Below are 18,854 nucleotides of genomic sequence, written 5' to 3' on the forward strand. Positions count from 1 at the left end.
CCAATCCATCCATAGTATCTTTCCATTTCTTTGTATCATCATCAGTTTCCTTCATCGGTGTTTTATAGTTTTTAGAGTCTTTTACTTCCTTGGTTAAGTTTATTCCTAGGTATTTTATTCTATATGAGGCAATTTTAAATGAGATTATTTTCTTGCTTTCTCTTCCCGATAGTTCATTATTAGTGTATAGAAAATCAACAGATTTCTGTATGTTAATCTTGTATCCTGTAACTTTGCTGAATTCATTTATTAGTTCTAATAGTTTTTGTTTTTGGTGGAGACTTTAGGGTTTTCTGTATGTAGTATCATGTCATCTGCAAATAGTGACAGTTTTACTTCTTCCCTTCCAATTTGGATGCCTTTTATTTCTTTTCTTTTCTTTTCTTTTCTTTTCTTTCTTTTTCTTTTTTTCTTTTGTCTGATTGCTGTGGGTAAGATTTCCCATACAATGATAAATAGAAGTAGTGAGAGTGGGCATCCTTGTCTTGTTTCTGATTTTAGAGGGAAAGCTTTTAGCTATTCACCATTGAGTATGATATTAGCTGTAGGTTTGTCATAAATGGTCTTTATTATGTTGCAATATGTTCCCTCTATACGAATTTTGATGAGAGTTTTTATCATGAATGGTTGTTGAATTTTGTCAAATGCTTTTTCTGTATCTATTGAGGTGATCATGTGATTTTTACCTTTGTTAATGTGGTATATCACAGTGATTGATTTGTGGATATTGAACCATCCTTGCATGCCTGAAATAAATCCCATTTGATCATGGTGTATGATCTTTTTTATTTATTGTTGAATTTGGTTTGATAATATGTTGTTGAGGATTTTTGCATCTATATTCATCAGAGATATTGCCCTGTATTTTCTTTTTTAGTATCTTTGTCTTATTTTGGTATCAGAGTAATGATGGCCTTATAGAATTAATTTGAGAGTGTTCCTCTCTCTTCAGTTTTTTGGAATAGTTTGAGAAGGATAATACGTATATTCTTTGTATGTGTGGTAGAATTCCCCTGTGAAGTCATCTGGTCCTGGACTTGTTTGCTGATTCAATTCACTACTGATTTAATTTCACTACTAGTTTGTTTAGATTATCTCTTTCTCCCTGATTGAGTTTTGGAAGATTGTATGTTTCTAGGAATTTATCCATTTCTTCTAGGTTGTCCAATTTATTGGCATATAACTGTCTGTAGTATTCGCTTATGATTTTTTTGTGTCTCCGTGATATTGGTTGTAATTTCTCCTCTTTCATTTCTTATTTTGTTTATTTAGGTCCTCTCTTTTTATTCTTGATGGGCCTGGCTAAAGGCTTACCAATTTTATCTTTTCAAAATGGCAGCTCTTTTTTTCACTGATCTTTTCCATTGTTTTTTGGTCTCTATTTCATTTATTTGCTCTCTGATCTTTATTATTTCCTTCCTTCTGCTGAATTCGGACTTTGCTTTTGTTCTTTTCCTAATTCCTTTAGATAGTAGGTTTTGTTGTTTATTTGAAATTTTTCTTGGTTCTTGAGGTAGGCTAGTATTATGGTAAACTTCTCTCTCAGAACTGCTTTTGCTGCATCCCATGGATTTTGGAAAGTTGTGTTTTTATTTTCATTTATATCAAAATATTTTCTGATTTCCTCTTTGATTGCTTTGTTAACCCATTGGTTTTTTTAGTAATAAGTTGTTTAGTCTCCATGTTTTTATGTTTTTTCCGTTTTTCTTTCTAATTTCTAGTTCCATACTGTTGTGGTCAGAAAAAAATACTTGATATAATTTCTATCCTCTTAAATTTATTGAGACTTGTTTTATGGTCTAGCATGTGATCTGTTCTGGAGAATGTTCCATGTGCACATGAAAAGAATGTGTATTCATCTTTTTTGGTGGAACACCATGCAGATATCTACTAAGTCCAACTGGTCTAAATGTAGTTTAAGACCACTGTTCCCTTATTGATTTTCTGTGTGCATGACCTGTCCATTGATGTCATTAGGGTGTTGAAGCCCCTACTATTATTGTATTATTGTCAGTTTCTCCCTTTAAGTCTGTTAGTATTTGCTTTATATATTTAGATACTCCTATATTAGGTGCATATATATTAACGAATGTTATATTCTCTTCTTGTATTGATCCCTTTATCATTATATAATGCCCTTCTTTGTCTTTGTTTTAGACACTGTTTTAATGTCTATTTTGCCTGATATGAGTATTGCCACCCCAGCTTTCTTTTTGTTTCATTTGCGTGATATATATTTTTTCCATCCTCTCACTTTCAGTCTGTGTGTGTCTTTAGCTGTGAAGTGGGTCTCTTATAAGCAACATATAGATGCACCTTTTTATATCCAGTCAGCCACCCTATGTCTTTTGATTGGAGCATTTAGTCCACTGATACTTAAAGTGATTATTGGTAAGTATGTACTTATTGCATTTTTGTTGTTTCCTGCTTGTTTTTGTAGTTCTCTCTTCTTTTCTTCCTTTAGTTTCTTCTCTTGTGGTTTGATGATTTTCTTTAGTGTTATTCTTGTGTTCCTTTCTCTCTGATTTTTGTGTATGTGTTGTAGGTTTTTGATTTGTGGTTACCACGGGGTTCATATATGTTGACCTATAACTATATCTACTTGTTTTAAAGTTCTAACACATTCTACAAGATCTTCCTTTTTCACTCCCCTCCCCCACATTCTGTGGTTTTGGTATCATATTTTACATTTTCATGTCTATCTCTTAACTGTTTAATGTAGTTATAGTTGATTTTACAATTTTTGTCTTTTAATCTTCATACTAGCTTAAGTGGTTGATCCATAGCATTTCCTATATATTTGCCTTTACTAGTGGGATTTTTCCTTTCCTATAAATTCTTACTTCTTTTCTTGTTGTAGCCTTTTCTTTTCCACTTAGAGAAGACCTTTTAACATTTCTTGTAGGGTCAGTTTAGTATTGATGAACTCTTTTAGTTTTTGCTTGTCTGAGAAGTTATTTCTCTCTCCTTCAATTCTGAGTGATAACCTTACTGGGTAGAGTATCCTAGGCTGTAGGTCTTTCCCTTTCAGCACTTTAAGTATACCTTACCACTCCCTTCCAGCCTGCAAAGTTTCTGCAGAAAAGTCAGCTGAAAGCCTGATACCTTGTATATGACTGTTTTTCTCTTGCTGCCTTTAAAATTCTCTCTTTATCTTTAACTCTTGCCATTTTAATTATGATATGTCTTGGTGTTGGCCTCTTTGGGTTCATCTTGTTTGGGACTCTCTGTGCTTCCTGTACCTGGAAATCTGTTTCGTCAGCTTTGGGAAGTTTTCAGCCATAATTTCATCTGATATATTTTTAACCCCTTTCTCTTTTCTCCTTCTGGGACCCCTACCATGTGCATGTTAATATGCTTGATATTGTCCTGGAGGTCCCTTAACTGTCCTCATTTTTTAAAATTTGTTTTTCTTTTTGCTGTTCTGATTGGATGATTTCCACTGTTCTATCTTTTGAATCATTTATGCATTCTTCTGTATTACATAGTCTGCTGTTAATTCTTTCTAGTATGTTTTTCATTTCAATTATTGTAGTCTTTAGCTCTGACTGGTTCTTTTTTATGATTTCTAGTTCTTTGCTAAAATTCTCACCTGTTCATCTATTCTTTTCCCAAGTTCAGTTAGTATTCTTGTTACTAATACCTTGAACTCTTTATCTGGTAAATTATGTTTCATTGGTTGTTCTTTCAGGTTTTTTTTTCCTTGTTCTTTCATTTGAAACAAAAACTTCTGTCTTCTTATTTTGTTTAACTTTCTATGTCTCTATGAAATTAGGTGAAACACTTAACTATTGTGGTCTTGAAGAGGTGTTCTTGTGTGGGAGCATCCTATGTAGTCTGCATGTGCCCAGTGGCTTTGATGTTAGAGCTGGATCTGAAATGAGCAAGGGTCATGCCTTCCCCGAGGGTGTGCTGGCAGCTATCACCTTGGTGGGAGGTGGGGCTAGAGGTGGAGGGGCTAGACCTAGAGCCAGGTGTGAGCCTGGGCTTTTCCTGTGCTCATTAGGCATCACCACCGTATCAGGGGTGGGGGTGGGTCCCAAGGAGGTGGAGCAGAAGCCCTGAGGGTCAGATCTGAGCTTATTCCATTCCCTTTAAGTATGTGTTCTCCCCACTCCTGGCAGTGGCACCTTCTCCCCAGAGGAGAACAGTGCTGGAGCAAGAGGAGCCAGAGCAGACACCCAGTCTTGGGCACATGCTGGGATGGTCATGGCACACCAGTCAGAGTTGCAGACTACTCCTGATCTGCTGCCTCCATGAGTGTCAGCCATGGCTGCCCTCACCTTGTTCACAGGCAGTGCCAGGCCCAAGCAGGCTCCATCCCCTACAAGAGTCCACTCTCCTCAGTATCAGCACCTCTGCCCTAGAGGGAGCTGCACCAGAGCAAGAGGGGCTGGAGCAGGCACCTGGTGCAGGCTGGGTCATGCACTGAGCCAGCTGTGGGAAACTGGCCAGAGCCCCATACAGTTTCAGTCTACTGCCTCTGCCTTTTTCAGGGAGTAAGCAAACACGTGCACAGTCTGCATGAGTGAAGTCTCGACTTCTTACAGTCCTCCTTTAGGTCCCACTGGTTTTCAAACCCGCTAAGGGTACTCATCTTCCTGGTTTTGAGCCTTAGGGCTGGGATGCCCAAGATGTGGTTCAAACCCCTCATTCTTCAGGGAGGATCTTTGAGCCCCTGATATCCCCCTCCTCTTCTGTGTCCCCTCCTTGGAGCACAGGTCCCAACCTGATCACTTCCGCTCCCTTCCTACTCGACTCTGTGATCTTTCTTTACAAGCTTGGTTGTAGGAGAGTCTTTCTGCCAGTCTCCCGTTTGTTTTCAGTGAGAATTGCTCCACGTGTAGATGGTTTTTTTTATGTGTTCGTTGGCAGAGGTGAGCTCAGCATCCTTCTACTCTGCCATCTTGATCTCCTTCTGGATCAGATATTTTAAACATTAAAATCAAAATAAACATTCTGAATATATATCAATTATGTTCAGTGTTCAGTATGCCAGGTATAATTTGAAGTATTTTTTATATTAATTAACTAATTTAACCCTCCCGTCAGCCAGTGAGATACATATTGCTTCCCCTGTACTGAATAAGGAAATGAAGGCGTGGAGTGGATAAATAACTTGCCCAAGTCACATATCTAATAATTGCCAGAGCCAGTTTTTGAATACATTACAGAGTGGCTCCAGAGTCAGGATATATTATACAAATAAATTGTTCTTTGGAATGTATTTTTTCCCTGATTATAAAGGAACAAAGTCTAATAGTAGAGATTATAAACAACTCATATCTCTGAACAGGGTGGTAATTTTATTATTATATATAATAATATAAATATTATATAAAATATAATAATATAATATAATTATTATTATAATTAAAACTTATTATTTTTAATAAACATAGTAGATTTATTGAGTGGTGCTATCAACATGTCAAATATAAATACATTCATGCATTAATTGTGGAGTTTTCTCTCATTTTTAGGAAGGTCTTCTAATCAATCCAGAGTGAGTGTTTTGATTTTCTGTTGGCTCTTTGTTTTAAATAATGCTGAGAAGTTTTTTCAGTGAGAATTTTAAACCCATTTACTCTGCTTATATGGAAGATTTTTCAATTTTCAAAACCATTGAAAATTTGTTTGCCTACTATATGGTCACTAAAAGTCTATTAAGGGCCTACACTCCTTTCCCAAACTTTATTTTGAAATATTTTAAAACCACAAAAAAGTTGAAAAAAGTAGGTAAAATGAAACTTCGAAATTCACAACATTTGCTTCTTCGCTTTTAAAATTTCACTCATATATCTGCCAGCAAGAAGGGTATTGTCTTAAATAACCATAGTTCCATTATCACATCTAGGAAAATTAATGATACTATAATACCATTTAATAAACAGTTCATATTCAGGTTTTCCTAATTGTGCCTAAGATGTCTTAAGTAATTTTTTATTTGCTTACCTATTTTGTACAGCATCCAGTCCAGATTAGCACTTATATTGGTCATTATGTCATTTTAATTTCATTTAATCTCAGTTAACCTAGAATGTTTTTTGTTTGTTTTTCATGACATTAACTTTTTTAAAGAGTCTGCCTGAGCCAGTTGTCCTGTAGAATATCCACTGTTTTTATTTTGTCTATTTTGTCATGATTAGATCCAAGCCAGACTTTTTTGGCAAGAATACAGTAAGTGATGTGTGCTTTTTTGCATCACATCAGGTGGTATATAATGTCAGGTTGCCCCACTATTGGTGTTGCTATATTTAGTCCTGGACCTTTTTCTGAGCATTTTAATACATTCTGTTGATCTACATGTCTACTCATGTGTCATCCCCACATTGTTTTAATTAGAGACTTTTTACAATATATATTGATACTTAGTATTTATTTTCAGTCATCACTCTTTTTCCCCAGGATTTTTCTAGTTATTCTTGCATAGTCTTCTACATGAATTTTAGAAGCAACTTGTCTAGTGCTGGGACAAAAACTGTTTTATTGAAATCACATTAAATTCATATATTATCTCAGAGAAAATTGGCCTTTATGTGATGTTACATTGTCTTAGAACAAGGGATGTCTTTTCATTTGTTCAAGACTACTTTTATGTCTTTCAGAAGTATTTTTACATTTTCTTCGTACTGTTTTATATATTTTTGTATTTATTCAAGTATTTTCTCTTTTATGATAATCTTATAAATGAGGTATGCTTTTTCATTATATCTTCTAACTGGTTGTTTGAGTATGTAAAGGGTATTGATTTTTATATATTAAATTTTATATTATGCTGACTTTCTGATTTATTAGTTCTCTTATTGGTTGTGTTAGTTTTAGCATTGATTCTTTTGGACTTTCTGGGTATAAATTATATTATCGGAGTAACAGTTTTACTTCTTTTCCAATTCTTGAGAAGGGCTTGCAGTTTTCGTACAGACATCTTTATATTGAATTTGGCAGGAAAGATCTTTGCCTTCTAACATTCTGTATTTTACTGGAATATAATAAATTGTATTTCATTTCTCCTAGCCGTAGATAATCAAAGCATAATTCTCCCTGTGCCCCATATAGAGATTAATGGCAACTTCCAAAACTGAATTAGGATACATAGTTATAGTGTTGCCTAAAACAAATAACTCTTTAGAAAATTTCATATAAGGGAGGAGAGAGGCTCTCCCGTCCTCAGCACAGTGCGTTGTGCTTGGTGGGTTGCCCATAATCATTTGGTGATGATACATAGGATTGCTGGATATACGTTCTGGCTTCAGAATTTGGCACTTTGTTTGGCCTGCTTTGTTTTTGCAATAAATCTGATCATCTGTTTTCTTTCTTTCCTTTGATCATGGTCCTGACTTGAAGATTGGTAGAGTTTAAGGAAACTAAAAAATATATAATTCTGCTGTTCCAATCAGTCAGGTACAAGCGGGGTATAATGTCATGTTCTGATTTTCCACAAAGTAAAATACCCAAAGCATCTCCCAAGAAGCATAAAATTTCTTCATTATCTTCTCCAGAGTGTATTAATGTCTGGAAAATTAGGAAAATTTTAAAATAATACGTTTCAGTTTTATAGTAGGTTTAGAAACATTACCAAAGGAAGTAGTTAATTAATGTTTTGAAAAAGAGCCCTAGAACGTTAATTCAAACATTCTGATGACTAATACACACAGTTAACACTGCATTGTAGAACGTGAACCCGGTGGATATGGCATAGATTAATTCATTCAGTTAATATTTGAGTTAACTCTTGAGGACCTTCTGTGTTTCGAGCATTTGGACCAGGCACTATGGATACAAAAGTGAATTAAATCAGATCCTGGCCACAGGGGCTAGACAAACACACAAATGGGTCTGGAGGTTTGTGACTTAGATGCATGGGTTTCAGTAATGGTACTGCTGCTCCTTGGTTGTGTGACCCATCTTCTGACTTACTTTCTGAAAGCTGCTATTTCCTCCCTTTAAAATGGTGTTATCTTTGTTGTTTATTAATTAGCTATCTTAAAATTCTTAATAGTTGTCAAGTTTTGTTTCTTTTGTTTTATTTTAATTTAAGAGATTCTCTAATTTTTCCATTGTTATCAGTGGCACTACCAGTCGTGTAAGGTTATTTGCTGATCTTCAAGTTACTGAAACTCCTTACCAGAGTTTATTTTCTTTGCACGCTCATGGTTGTGGTCCCAACTATTCTGCTGGAGGTCTGAACTATAGCAAAAAAATGAAAGCAAACCTGTGCAACTGTTACCCCTGTGCTGAGGCACAGGATTAAGCTTCTCCTCTCAAGTCTCATCAGTTGCAGGTTACAGCCATCTCCCAGTAACTGGTCCTGGAAGCAAACTCCTCCAGGTGGATGGGCGTATAGGCCTCTGTTTAAGGACCATTGTGGTCCATAGGATCTGCCAGGCCCTTGATGTACTACAAACATTAAACTGACAGATAATAGCCAGTTACCCAGAGGATTTATAGCTTCTGCTGGCTGAGAGCCCTCAGTGAACTCTGGAAAACCCATTATCTGCCCACACCTTGAGAAGAGGCCTGTTTTCCATGCAGAGGTCCTTGCTCAGCACCAAGGAAGACACAGCCCTCCCATTCCCACACTTTGCCTGACACACTGGCTCTGAGATCCCAGGAAAAAAAAACTTCATCTTCTGAGATACTGTCCAGCGTTTGCCATCCCTCTTGCCTTAGTCTTCGTAGGCCTCTGGAAAGGAACTAAACATGATTTCAGATTTTAAAATCATTAGACAAAGTGAAAAAGAAGATGCTCACCTAGAAGATTAAGTGGCACAATTATCAAAAGATAAAAATTTTGAAGGTAAAAATAAAATGGGCTGCAGAATTAAACAAATAACAGAATAAAACTTCCCTGAGCAGAAGAATGATAAGATTCTGCAGATTAAAGGGCTGTCAAGTCCCAAGAAAGATTAATAATAACAAAGACACACTTGGACATACCCTGGTGAAAGCAGTCTGTTGGCACAATTCCCTCTTTCAGGGGAGGTCAGTCTTTTTTCAGGCCTTCATCTGGTTGGATGAAGCCCACTCACATTATGGAAGGCAATCTACTTTACTCAAGGTCTGCTAACTTAAATGTCAATCCCATCCAAGAAATGCTTTTCACAGAAACATCTGGAATGTTTGATCAGATAAAAGTGAAATAAAATATAGATTTTTTTTGGTAAAATTTACTTAAAATAGCAAAATATTTGGGGATGCTTTTCCTTAAGCTTATTCCTTTCTGTATAGTCTCTATTGAAAGCTTAAACAAACATGCATGATTGTATTTCCAAAGGATATTATTTCAGTAGGCAATCTAAATTTAAAACTAAGCTTATATTGGGTTGGCCAAAAAAAGTTCGTTCGGGTTTTTCCATAAGATGTTATGGAAAAACCCGAACGAATTTTTTTTGGCCAACCCAATATCTTTAGAAAATTCATTTTAAAATTCTAGTTTTCAACACATTCTTATCCTGAAGTTGAAACTGTAAAACATGTAATTTTTTTCTTTGTACTTTCATAAGCTAAGGATGTAGATTTGGGGTTTTTTTAGTTTTTTTATTTTCATCATTTTGAAATTACTTTCTAATTGGATAAGAATTTTAAAATCAGTAGTCAGCCTAGGCCTATTTTATGGCAGTCAGATTATAGTAGTGAGAACACGTATGTAAGATGTTGCTAATTCCTGAACCCCGTGGTATGACCCCTCTCATTTTAAAGCCAGTGTGTCGTGCCAGACTATTCTTAGCGGTTGCAGCTAGAGAGGGTTGTGAGAGCATGAGGGCTGAGGAGGTGAGGTTTTCACCATTAGTTCTGTATACTTCAGTGTAAAGTCTTACAGTAAGAATCAGCATTATTTGAATATTTTCAAATATGTTTTACTTGGGTTTTAAAAAAAACTTTTCAAGGCCAGTGTTATCTAAGAAAAAAAATGTCTTTCCATCAAAATTACTTTAAAGACTTTGTTATTACATTTAAGACAGAACTGTTAATTTGGTGTATAGTATTTCTTCAAAAAAGGACATCTGTTTTACTAGACTCTTAAGGTCAGAAATCATAATTTATCCTTTATAATTTATCTTTTATCACTGAGTGCCAAATAGCCACTTACAACTAAATATTAGCTGATTGAATACAGGTAGTATAGTGCTTTACACTTCACTGGCTAACAATACATACTGAGAGTATTTTTAAATGAAACAAAAACTATTTTTTTTAATCTTGTTTCACAGTACTTAGTTCATTTTGAATATACTCTACAAAAGTGATAAAAAGTGATTGTTTTGTGTTGATCTCATTTATTATACTTTAAGAAAAAATGAGTTAAATGCCTATAAAGGAGAGGAACTAGTGTTTTGTTTCAACTAGGAATTGTGCTATTTGCTCTTAACAGTGCATTGCAATTCTCACTTCTAACCACCCCTGCGTGGTTAGCTTTTAGCGTTATTTAACAAACTGTTAAACTACTCACATGTTAACTATTCACATGTTGGTCTGCTGATTGACAGAGATTGAAAAGTAAATGAGAGCCACACCTGTGTTCATTTTAAACTTGAGCTTGATTTTGAACCAGTATCTTTACAGATGAGATGCAATGTGTTACATCCTTAGAAGCTGTTTATTACAAAGAAATGCAGTAGGGGACATGGGGAACAAAAAGATAAATCTATACATGATAAAATGATTTTTCTCAAGGTTAGCAGTCTATATTGTCATTTTAAAGGAGAGAATCAAGGGAACTTTTTTTTCTTCAGTACTCTGTGGTGATTGAATAGATAGCCAGCCGATTGTATCATAGTAGGAAATCAGATGATCAAAGAGAAATTCAAATAGATTTATTTTTTGTTTTTGAGAAAATAAGGAAGCGATTCTTTTCACAGACTTTGTGATATTTCTTTATGAAAACTTGATGACCTCAAGACAGAAGCAAAACTTTCATTGAAGAAATGTAGCAGAGGGAGATAATGGTATAATTTTTGAGCTGAGAACAGAATAAGAGCACATCTTCTGCTATTGCTGGATGCCACTTGAATGAGAAAATTGGCTTAGCTCACCTCGAGTCAGGTCTCTTAGTTAGCTAAACTCTCCAACTGTTTCTGACCAAAGAATTCATGATACCACTTTAAAGGATTCTGCCATCCAAGTGAGGCTTTTTTCTTGTAAGCTGTAGGAGTCATGTCTTGCTGACATAAATGTTTTCAAAATAAAATGTATAGGTATAATAAGCAAATATTCACAGTCTTTTCATTTCACAGGGATTATCAGTATAGAAAGAAAGCCTTGTAACCACCATGTAGATACAGCACCAACGGTAAGGCAACCTATTTCTACATTGTTAAAACTGTTAAGAAGGCACAAAATAATACTGGTTATAGTGACAGAAAATGCCATTATAGAAAACTCTTGTAACCTACCTTTTGCCAAGAGTTATATCCCTTTAAGAAAATTAACCTTATGTTTTCTAATTAATCAAGATAACCTATCAATTTTTACTAAGATATAGGAAAATAAGATGCTGTATCATTTTTACAGATACTTGTTTATATTAATGTTATGAATAAAATGGTATTTAATTTTAAAATACTTTATACTTTTGGTAAAGTACTGTAAATCTTTATGCAAATTGATTTACACCCTTGTAAAAATGAGTGTTATTTTGTGCACTAGCATCATTATTTAGAGTGAATGTTTTGTAATAGTGAAAGTAGGCCATTATGCTTCATTTCTCTTGTAGATTACTATGCCTTATAGAAGTGAAATGCCTTACTATGCCTTATAGAAGTGAAATCTAATCTTTTACTCCACTACTATTACTACCAGACAACAAAAGGCATTTAATAATTATAGTATCTATTTACCATATTAAAAATAATTATAGAAAATAATATAGAAGGAAGACAAATAAATTTCCCTTTTAATCTCTGTATATAGTATTTGTATGTATGAAATACACTTCAGTTGCTGGTTCCCACTTGAAAGATTCACAAGAAGTAGACTGGAGTATATCTCTTCACTAAGCATATTCTTGTTTCTTATCCTTTTATATAATAATCTTTCAAGTACTCCGTACACTTCAGCATTTCCTATTGTGAGAAAGATTTAGTAATACCTTTTTTAAGAAAATAATAAAGTATTAAACTATATTTGAATTTTATTGATAATTAATATTTTCCTCACGGACAAATTGACTCCATTTTTTCTGTTTGTTATAAATCCATATAATTGATTCAGCATGTTTGGTAACTTCTTCATACGTGGGGCTTCAGAAACGACTGGTGTTTGAGGAATTAATCATTAGCATAGTCATAAAAAGGTACATGGATATAGTGTGTGTGTTCCAGTTATCCTTTAGTAAGTATTCTAAAAGAATAGCCATAATATTATGTAAGTTTTATTCATTAATATTAAAAATGGAAGGCTAGCAATTATGGAAAATTAATTATTTTAAGGTATTTGAATAATCTACTCATTTGACCATTTTATATACTTTTGAAATTTATTTTATTCCTGTAGGGTTTCCTGCAGCACCTTGTTTACATTCTGGGTGTTTTGTACATTTTGGAACTCAGGAAAGTGTAACCTGCCAGGTTTTTTTGTTTCACCCTGTAGGCTGATGGCAGATTCCCATGTGAATTAAATCATAAAATAATAGAACCACATATTCATGAAATCATGAGAAATAATGGCATGAACAAAATTTACAGTAGTGCCCTGATCTCGAAATTACTCCTGTGAATTAGGAACAAAATCTAATGCATAATAGTTTAGGTATCGTTGGTTTTTGGTTATGTTCTCCCAGTTGGGTTATTAAATGGTGGCTCCTAGTATAGTAATAACATTTCTACTCTGTAGAGTTGATAAGTTTTAAAATACTTGGTTTATACAGACACTCCCCTAACACTCATTAGATCCCCAGGTTTGACTTGAGCCAGTCGTCCTTTCTGATGTCTTTTTCTGAGCTCTTCTCCTTCTGTCTCTTTACTACAGCTTAAGCATATTCAACAACCTTTCGCCTCTCCCCCATAGTTCCCCAGCTTGCTGACAGTTAACCTTGGCCCTTTCTCCATAACCTCTAAATAGAATCACAGGTCTGTTCATTACCCAATCTCTGCTGGGCCACAGGACAGATAAAGTCTGATTTTCACAGAAATATAATTTTACCTAATTTTCATCCTTTGTGTCAATGTGCCCTTATTTTCCCTAAAGGGTTTAAGAGAAGAAAATACTTAGAGATAAAAGAAATAGGAAAAAGTCTGTCTAAAAGTTTTACAAAGTGGGATATTTGTGAGTTCAAACTTTGTACTATACTGGCTAAAAAGGAGAGAGACTCTTTGGGCCTGAGAAAAAAAATAGAAGGGAAGTGGACCAGGATTTCAGAATGGCTGAGGCTCTGAATGACTCCTGTCCTCATACCTAGCCACCAGTTTCCAGCCTACCTCTCTACAATTCCTTTGGCTCTAAGTCCTACCGTGAATGTCTGGGGTCTAGGAGAGTGCTAGATGCTACTTACGACTATTCAGCAGGGGAGGGAAGCAAGACTTTCTTAGGCCTCTGTGACAGGGAAAGATGTGTTTCTTGACGTTTCAGGTTGGAATGAACTTTTCTGTAAATATATGGTTACAGAGGATAGTTTGATCCTATAGCATTGTAGTGGGATGCAGTAGTGTTCTTTAAGTGAATATAGGTTAGCCTGAGAACAAAACCCCTTTTGTCCCTTGGTTCTGTGTTCTTTCTCACTCTCTTTTTCATTTACTTGTTTCCCTTTTTTTTCATTTATTACATGAATTTTAATTTTCTGTTTGGAATTTTTTTTCTTTTTGACATAAATAATACCATATCTGTGTTTGAGGTTCCTTCAATAGAAAGCAAAACAGAATATCCCCACATGGCATGACCCCCTCCACCAAAAAGGATCAAACCTTCCTTCTTAACTGGCTATAATCACTACTTACTTTTTTTTGCATTCAGAGCTCTTAATTTTGTTCATATCTAAGAGTATATTTTCAAGTTATTTTTTCAAGAAATATAAATTGAGAATTATATTACCTGAATCTGCATATTTTAAAATATCTCTCATTTGTCTTTGCATAAGACAGCTTGCCAGGGCTTTTAATTATTTGAATATAACCTTTTTCCCTTCAAAACATTGTGGAAATTGATCATCTTTTTGCCTTCTGTCATTGAGTATTTCAGGAGAGACATTCAAATCAGTCTGATAGTTATTCCTTTGTATAGGTAGCATGTTTTGCCTGTTCATGTATTCAGATTTTCTTTTATTTTCTTTATACCTAATGTCTTAGCTCAGGTTTGAGGCATAAATGTGTGGCTTTCTTTTCACTGATTTTTGGGCTGAATGGTATTCACTCAGACGTGTTACTATTATAGGAAAAGCAAATAAGACATCATATAATCATAATATTAGATTACATGAAGATAATTAGATCATGCCACTTTAAGAGCTGGTTGCTGCACCTGCTTATAGCCTCCAGCAAGTTAAGGATAATATCAGACTCAGATTAATCAGAGGTCATTGTCTGAACCCTGAAAGGCAGGTGTAAAAGTAAGTTAATAGTTAAATCAGCATAGGCTTGAGTCCCATAGTTACTTTAAATGGAGGACTTATTTGCAAACCAAAGAGAAATAGCAACTAGCATAACGAAGTCTTCCACCCACATGTCTGGTCTTTTCTTACTTTAGGTTATTACACGAAGGACTTAGTTAAAACATACCTGCCTATTAATGTAGAGTCATATGCACAGCAGTTCCCATAGCTTTTCCTATTTTCTGGTGGAATTAAAACATGGTAAGCCATGTTGAATATATATAAAGTATTTTTAGTGATTTGAGGAGAACTGTTTTTGAATCTCTTCCAGTGAAAACTGGTACGATAAAATTCAAACAACATCAACATGGCCTATTGTAGTCAATCATTTTTTGTAAAGCTTCTGCATTCCAAACCTGTAACCCTAACTAATACTATTTCTTTCTTCTTATTTTATTCAGTGATCCCACAACCCCCACTAATGAGAACAAATTTTCTTTTAACAAAGGGATTTTTTGTCAGTTTATGAAATTACAGCTTATGTTTTCATAGAAGTCTGCAGATCTACCACAGCAGGTTGAAACAAACTCCTGCCTGTCTCATCAGAATTATACCAGTTATGGAACACTTTTGCCATCTGTTAAAGTGTTGCATAAATTATTAAGAATTAAAATATCCTAGCTCGATTGGAAATTTAAATGTTGCTTCATTATTCTTCATTGTTATAAGACCAGTTTAACAAGCTGTTCATTCATTCTGCGGTTACACTCCTTCTAGGTTTTCTAAGGGCTTGATTGATAAATTTTTGTCACATGATTTTTCATCAGTGGTAAACTTTACTGTGTTTTAGAGTATTTTATTATTATGAAAATATATCTGAGATGTTTGTGGTATTGCTTGCCCTTAACAGTAAACTTATTCATAAATGTACATTCAAATTAAACTTTATTCTGAGTCTCTTTTGGATTATATGATTATGGATTATATGATATTCATTCTATAACATTTTGAGTTGTTTCTGTTGTTAGATTATTATCATTGTTTAGCCCACTGTAGGTTCACAAGATTGCTACATATTGCATTATTGCACATTAGTTTAATAAATTTATACATATGTTTACATAAAATATGTCTTTCACATTTTAACATACTGTTGGGGGCAGCCAATCTATAGAATTTTCCGGGAATTCATAGTATGTAAACTAGGGTGAATGTGCCCCTATAAAACTCATAAAATAGAACCTATGGCCAATCTCTTCCTGAAGGCAATTGCAGGGTGGAGAGGGAACTGATAAACTATAAGCTTTTATAACTCGTCATAAAAGAATCTGTTTTCACTTATCAATAAAGTAGCAATTCAGAGCAATTCTACTGAAATTCAAATGTAAATGCTAAATTGGTTCTTTTTTAAGACCACTTGTGAGTTATCCATAATATAACATTTTTCTTAAGTATTTGCACATTAATTTTTCTCCAGATACTGTAAACTATGAAGCTTATGTTGATTTTTCCCATTAGTATACTCTGCTGACATTTGTTTTTCTCAGACTTTTTTCCCCCAGTTCTCTTTTGACTTTGCTAAATTTCTCTACCTGAGAAAGTTTTAAAATTCTGAAAGTGTCATATTACTGGAGGACTATAACATAAGAGTGGCATAATAGGAATTTATTTTCTAAATTATCAGCAAACATTAGGTGTACGGTGCCCATAGGACAGTACAGTATCAAGTGCTGGGTAGGTGTGGGAGTGGTATGGGGGAAAGCAGAAATACAAAAAAGTATAAAACATGCTTTGTGTCTTTGAGCAGCTCTTGGTCTAATTAGAAAAGTGAACTGTAAATAGTTAAATCTCAATACATGAAATGGATAAAAGTTCAGAGCAATATAGTACAGATGTCATGTCAACAAGGCAGCTTGTACTCAAGTATAGGAATATGGGATGGGCCTTGAGTGCTTTAGGAATTCCCAGGGCTGTAGTGATTTGGGAAGGCTGTTTAGAGTAGGAAGGTGCTAAACTGGATCATAAAGGACAGATGGGATTTTAAAAGGAATAGGATGTTCTAGACCAGAGTAACAGTGTGACTGAAGATCGTAGAAGGAAAGTACACAGAGTTTATAGATGGAGACAGTTTGCCTGAAGCAGAGCATTTCAGAACATGAGATAGATTAAGAAAAGGTAATTTGGGCATGATTTATAAAGATCATTGGATGTTAGGTAAAAAATTAAGACTTTATCAATATAAGCAACAGTAAGGCATTTGAGCATGAGAATAAGATGATCAAGGTGTAATGTTTTTAAAAAATTAAAATAAAAGCAGCTCATGAAATTGCAGGTAGGTGGAGATTAGAAGTAAATGATCTGTGAAGCTACTATAATCCACATTCAAGGTGCTAAGGGTCTGAATAAGGAAGGGGCAATGGAAATGGAAATAGAGGTATGCTTATGAGAAAGATTTGGAAATTAGAACTGATGATAGAAATTCAAAAGAAAAAGAGGTAAATGATGGCTGGAGACATAGGTTACTGAGAGAATGATGACTCTGTTAACAGATTTTTTTAAAAATAGGGATGAAGGATGATTTTTAGAGAATAATAGATTCAATTTTAGACATGTTAAATTTCAGGTAACCAGAAGCCATGAACAAGTAGAAATGTTCAGTAGAGAACTGAGAATATAGGCTTGAACCTCAGAAAAGAGGATGAGTTTGAAGATCTAAATTTGTTGTGCTTGATAGAGCCACACTGAACAGCTCTGGGGTCCAGAAGGGAGATCCAGTGGTCAGAAGCCTCAGACCTCGGTTGTGGGAAGTCCTGTGTATCATCATAGGTGGAAAGCAAGCAGACTCTTCCCAACAGGTGTCCAAAGGCCCCGTCCAGGAAGGGGGCAGATATCCAGTCTTTAGAAAAAGCTCAGTCAGGAACCAGTCTCCTCCGCCTCACCTCCCAAATTCGTTCTCCACAGTTATTTATCCAAGGCATAAATACAATCATATGTTAAAGATCTTGTGGTGCACCCCATCTCCTACCAGTTGAAAGCTAAGCTATTTAGCATGTGGTCTGAAGCCTTCTGCTACCTTTGTAGACTTATTTCCAACTTTTCCCAAATACTCAACGCTGGCCACTCTGAGCTACTTGTAGTTCCCTAAACATGTCTAGGTCTCTCGCATTGAGGAGTAATTTTAGAAGAGGGCTTAAGAACACTGAGTCCAGACCAGATGTCCTGGCTTCAAGTCCTGTTTTGGCCACTTTTACTCCATATGACTTCAGGCAAGATTCTTTACCTCTTTGTCTGCAAGTGGGAGTAATACCTACCTCAGGGATTGTTGTGAGGGATAAATGAGTTGAGACACATTCCACTCAATATTTTTCTGTATACCAGATATTGAATATTATTTCACCACAAGAGATGGCCAGATAATATGGACAAGAACATATCCCAAGCCTGAGGTCAAGAATCAAAGGGAGGACCCCGGGGTCCCAGCTAGGGCAGGGACACTGGGAACAAGGGAATCTGATGAAGGTTGCCGCAATGACCTGCGTGCCTCTTGACCAACCTTCTTTCTTTTTCTCTTTTCATTTTTTAAAGTGTGTTTATGTATGTATGTATGTATGTATTTATTTATTGCATATTGTGACTGTCTCCTGCTGTCGATGCAGACATCCAGTTACACCAAGACAACAGGCGTATAAACTGGGACTGTCTTGGGCAATCCTGAATGCGTGATCCCTTTATTCATCGATTCTGTAAGTCATGGCAGCCAGAGTGATCTTTTTAAAATATAAGTCAGAATGGGTTTTCCCTCTCCTTATTAACACTCTTCACTAACTTCTCCTTACTTGTAGAATAAAACCCAAACCCCTTCCTGGGGCCTACCAGGCCTTGCCTGATCTGGTCTCTGCCTACCTCTTCAGCATCACTTTATGATACTCTTTGCTCTGAGTTTCTGGAACACAGCCAGCCTTTCTCCCACTCACCTATCAGCTTTGAACATTCGGTCTCTCTGCCAGGAATATACACCCCCTTTTGCATAATGGGCTTTTTCCTTAGATCCCAGTAAATGTCAGCTTTTCAGAGGATCTTCCTTCACCATTCTATCTGAAGTAGATACTCCCCACTTAGTCTTTTTATTGCACCTTTTTTTTTCCTTCTTAATACTTATCCCAATTTGTAATTTTTTTGTTCAGTTATTTTCATGTCTATCTCTTGTCTTCCTCGATAGAATGGATGTAAGTTTCATGAAAGTAGGGACCATGTCTGCTTTAGTCACCATTGCTTATAGACTGTCAGTAGATACAGCTTAAATGAATCAATGAATATAGGCTGAAACTAT

General features: G+C 35.3%; 1 protein-coding gene across 8 annotated transcripts in view; it reads left to right on the forward strand.

Moving 5' to 3' along the window:
* The window catches only part of AHI1 (Abelson helper integration site 1), a 205,840-nt gene that overhangs the window by 107,619 nt on the left and 79,367 nt on the right, over window positions 1-18,854 (forward strand). For 6 of the 8 annotated variants that reach the window (XM_068551284.1, XM_068551279.1, XM_068551280.1 and 3 more), the window contains one exon: window positions 11,238-11,293. In XM_068551284.1, coding sequence (XP_068407385.1) covers window positions 11,238-11,293 — 56 coding nt within the window. Of the gene's footprint in view, window positions 1-11,237; window positions 11,294-18,180; window positions 18,247-18,854 lie in introns of those variants that run through there. The other 2 variants (XM_068551286.1, XM_068551287.1) reach the window with 2 other exon arrangements.

This window comes from Eschrichtius robustus, chromosome 9 (genome assembly GCF_028021215.1).
Source record: "Eschrichtius robustus isolate mEscRob2 chromosome 9, mEscRob2.pri, whole genome shotgun sequence".
NCBI classification, from domain to species: domain Eukaryota; kingdom Metazoa; phylum Chordata; class Mammalia; order Artiodactyla; family Eschrichtiidae; genus Eschrichtius; species Eschrichtius robustus.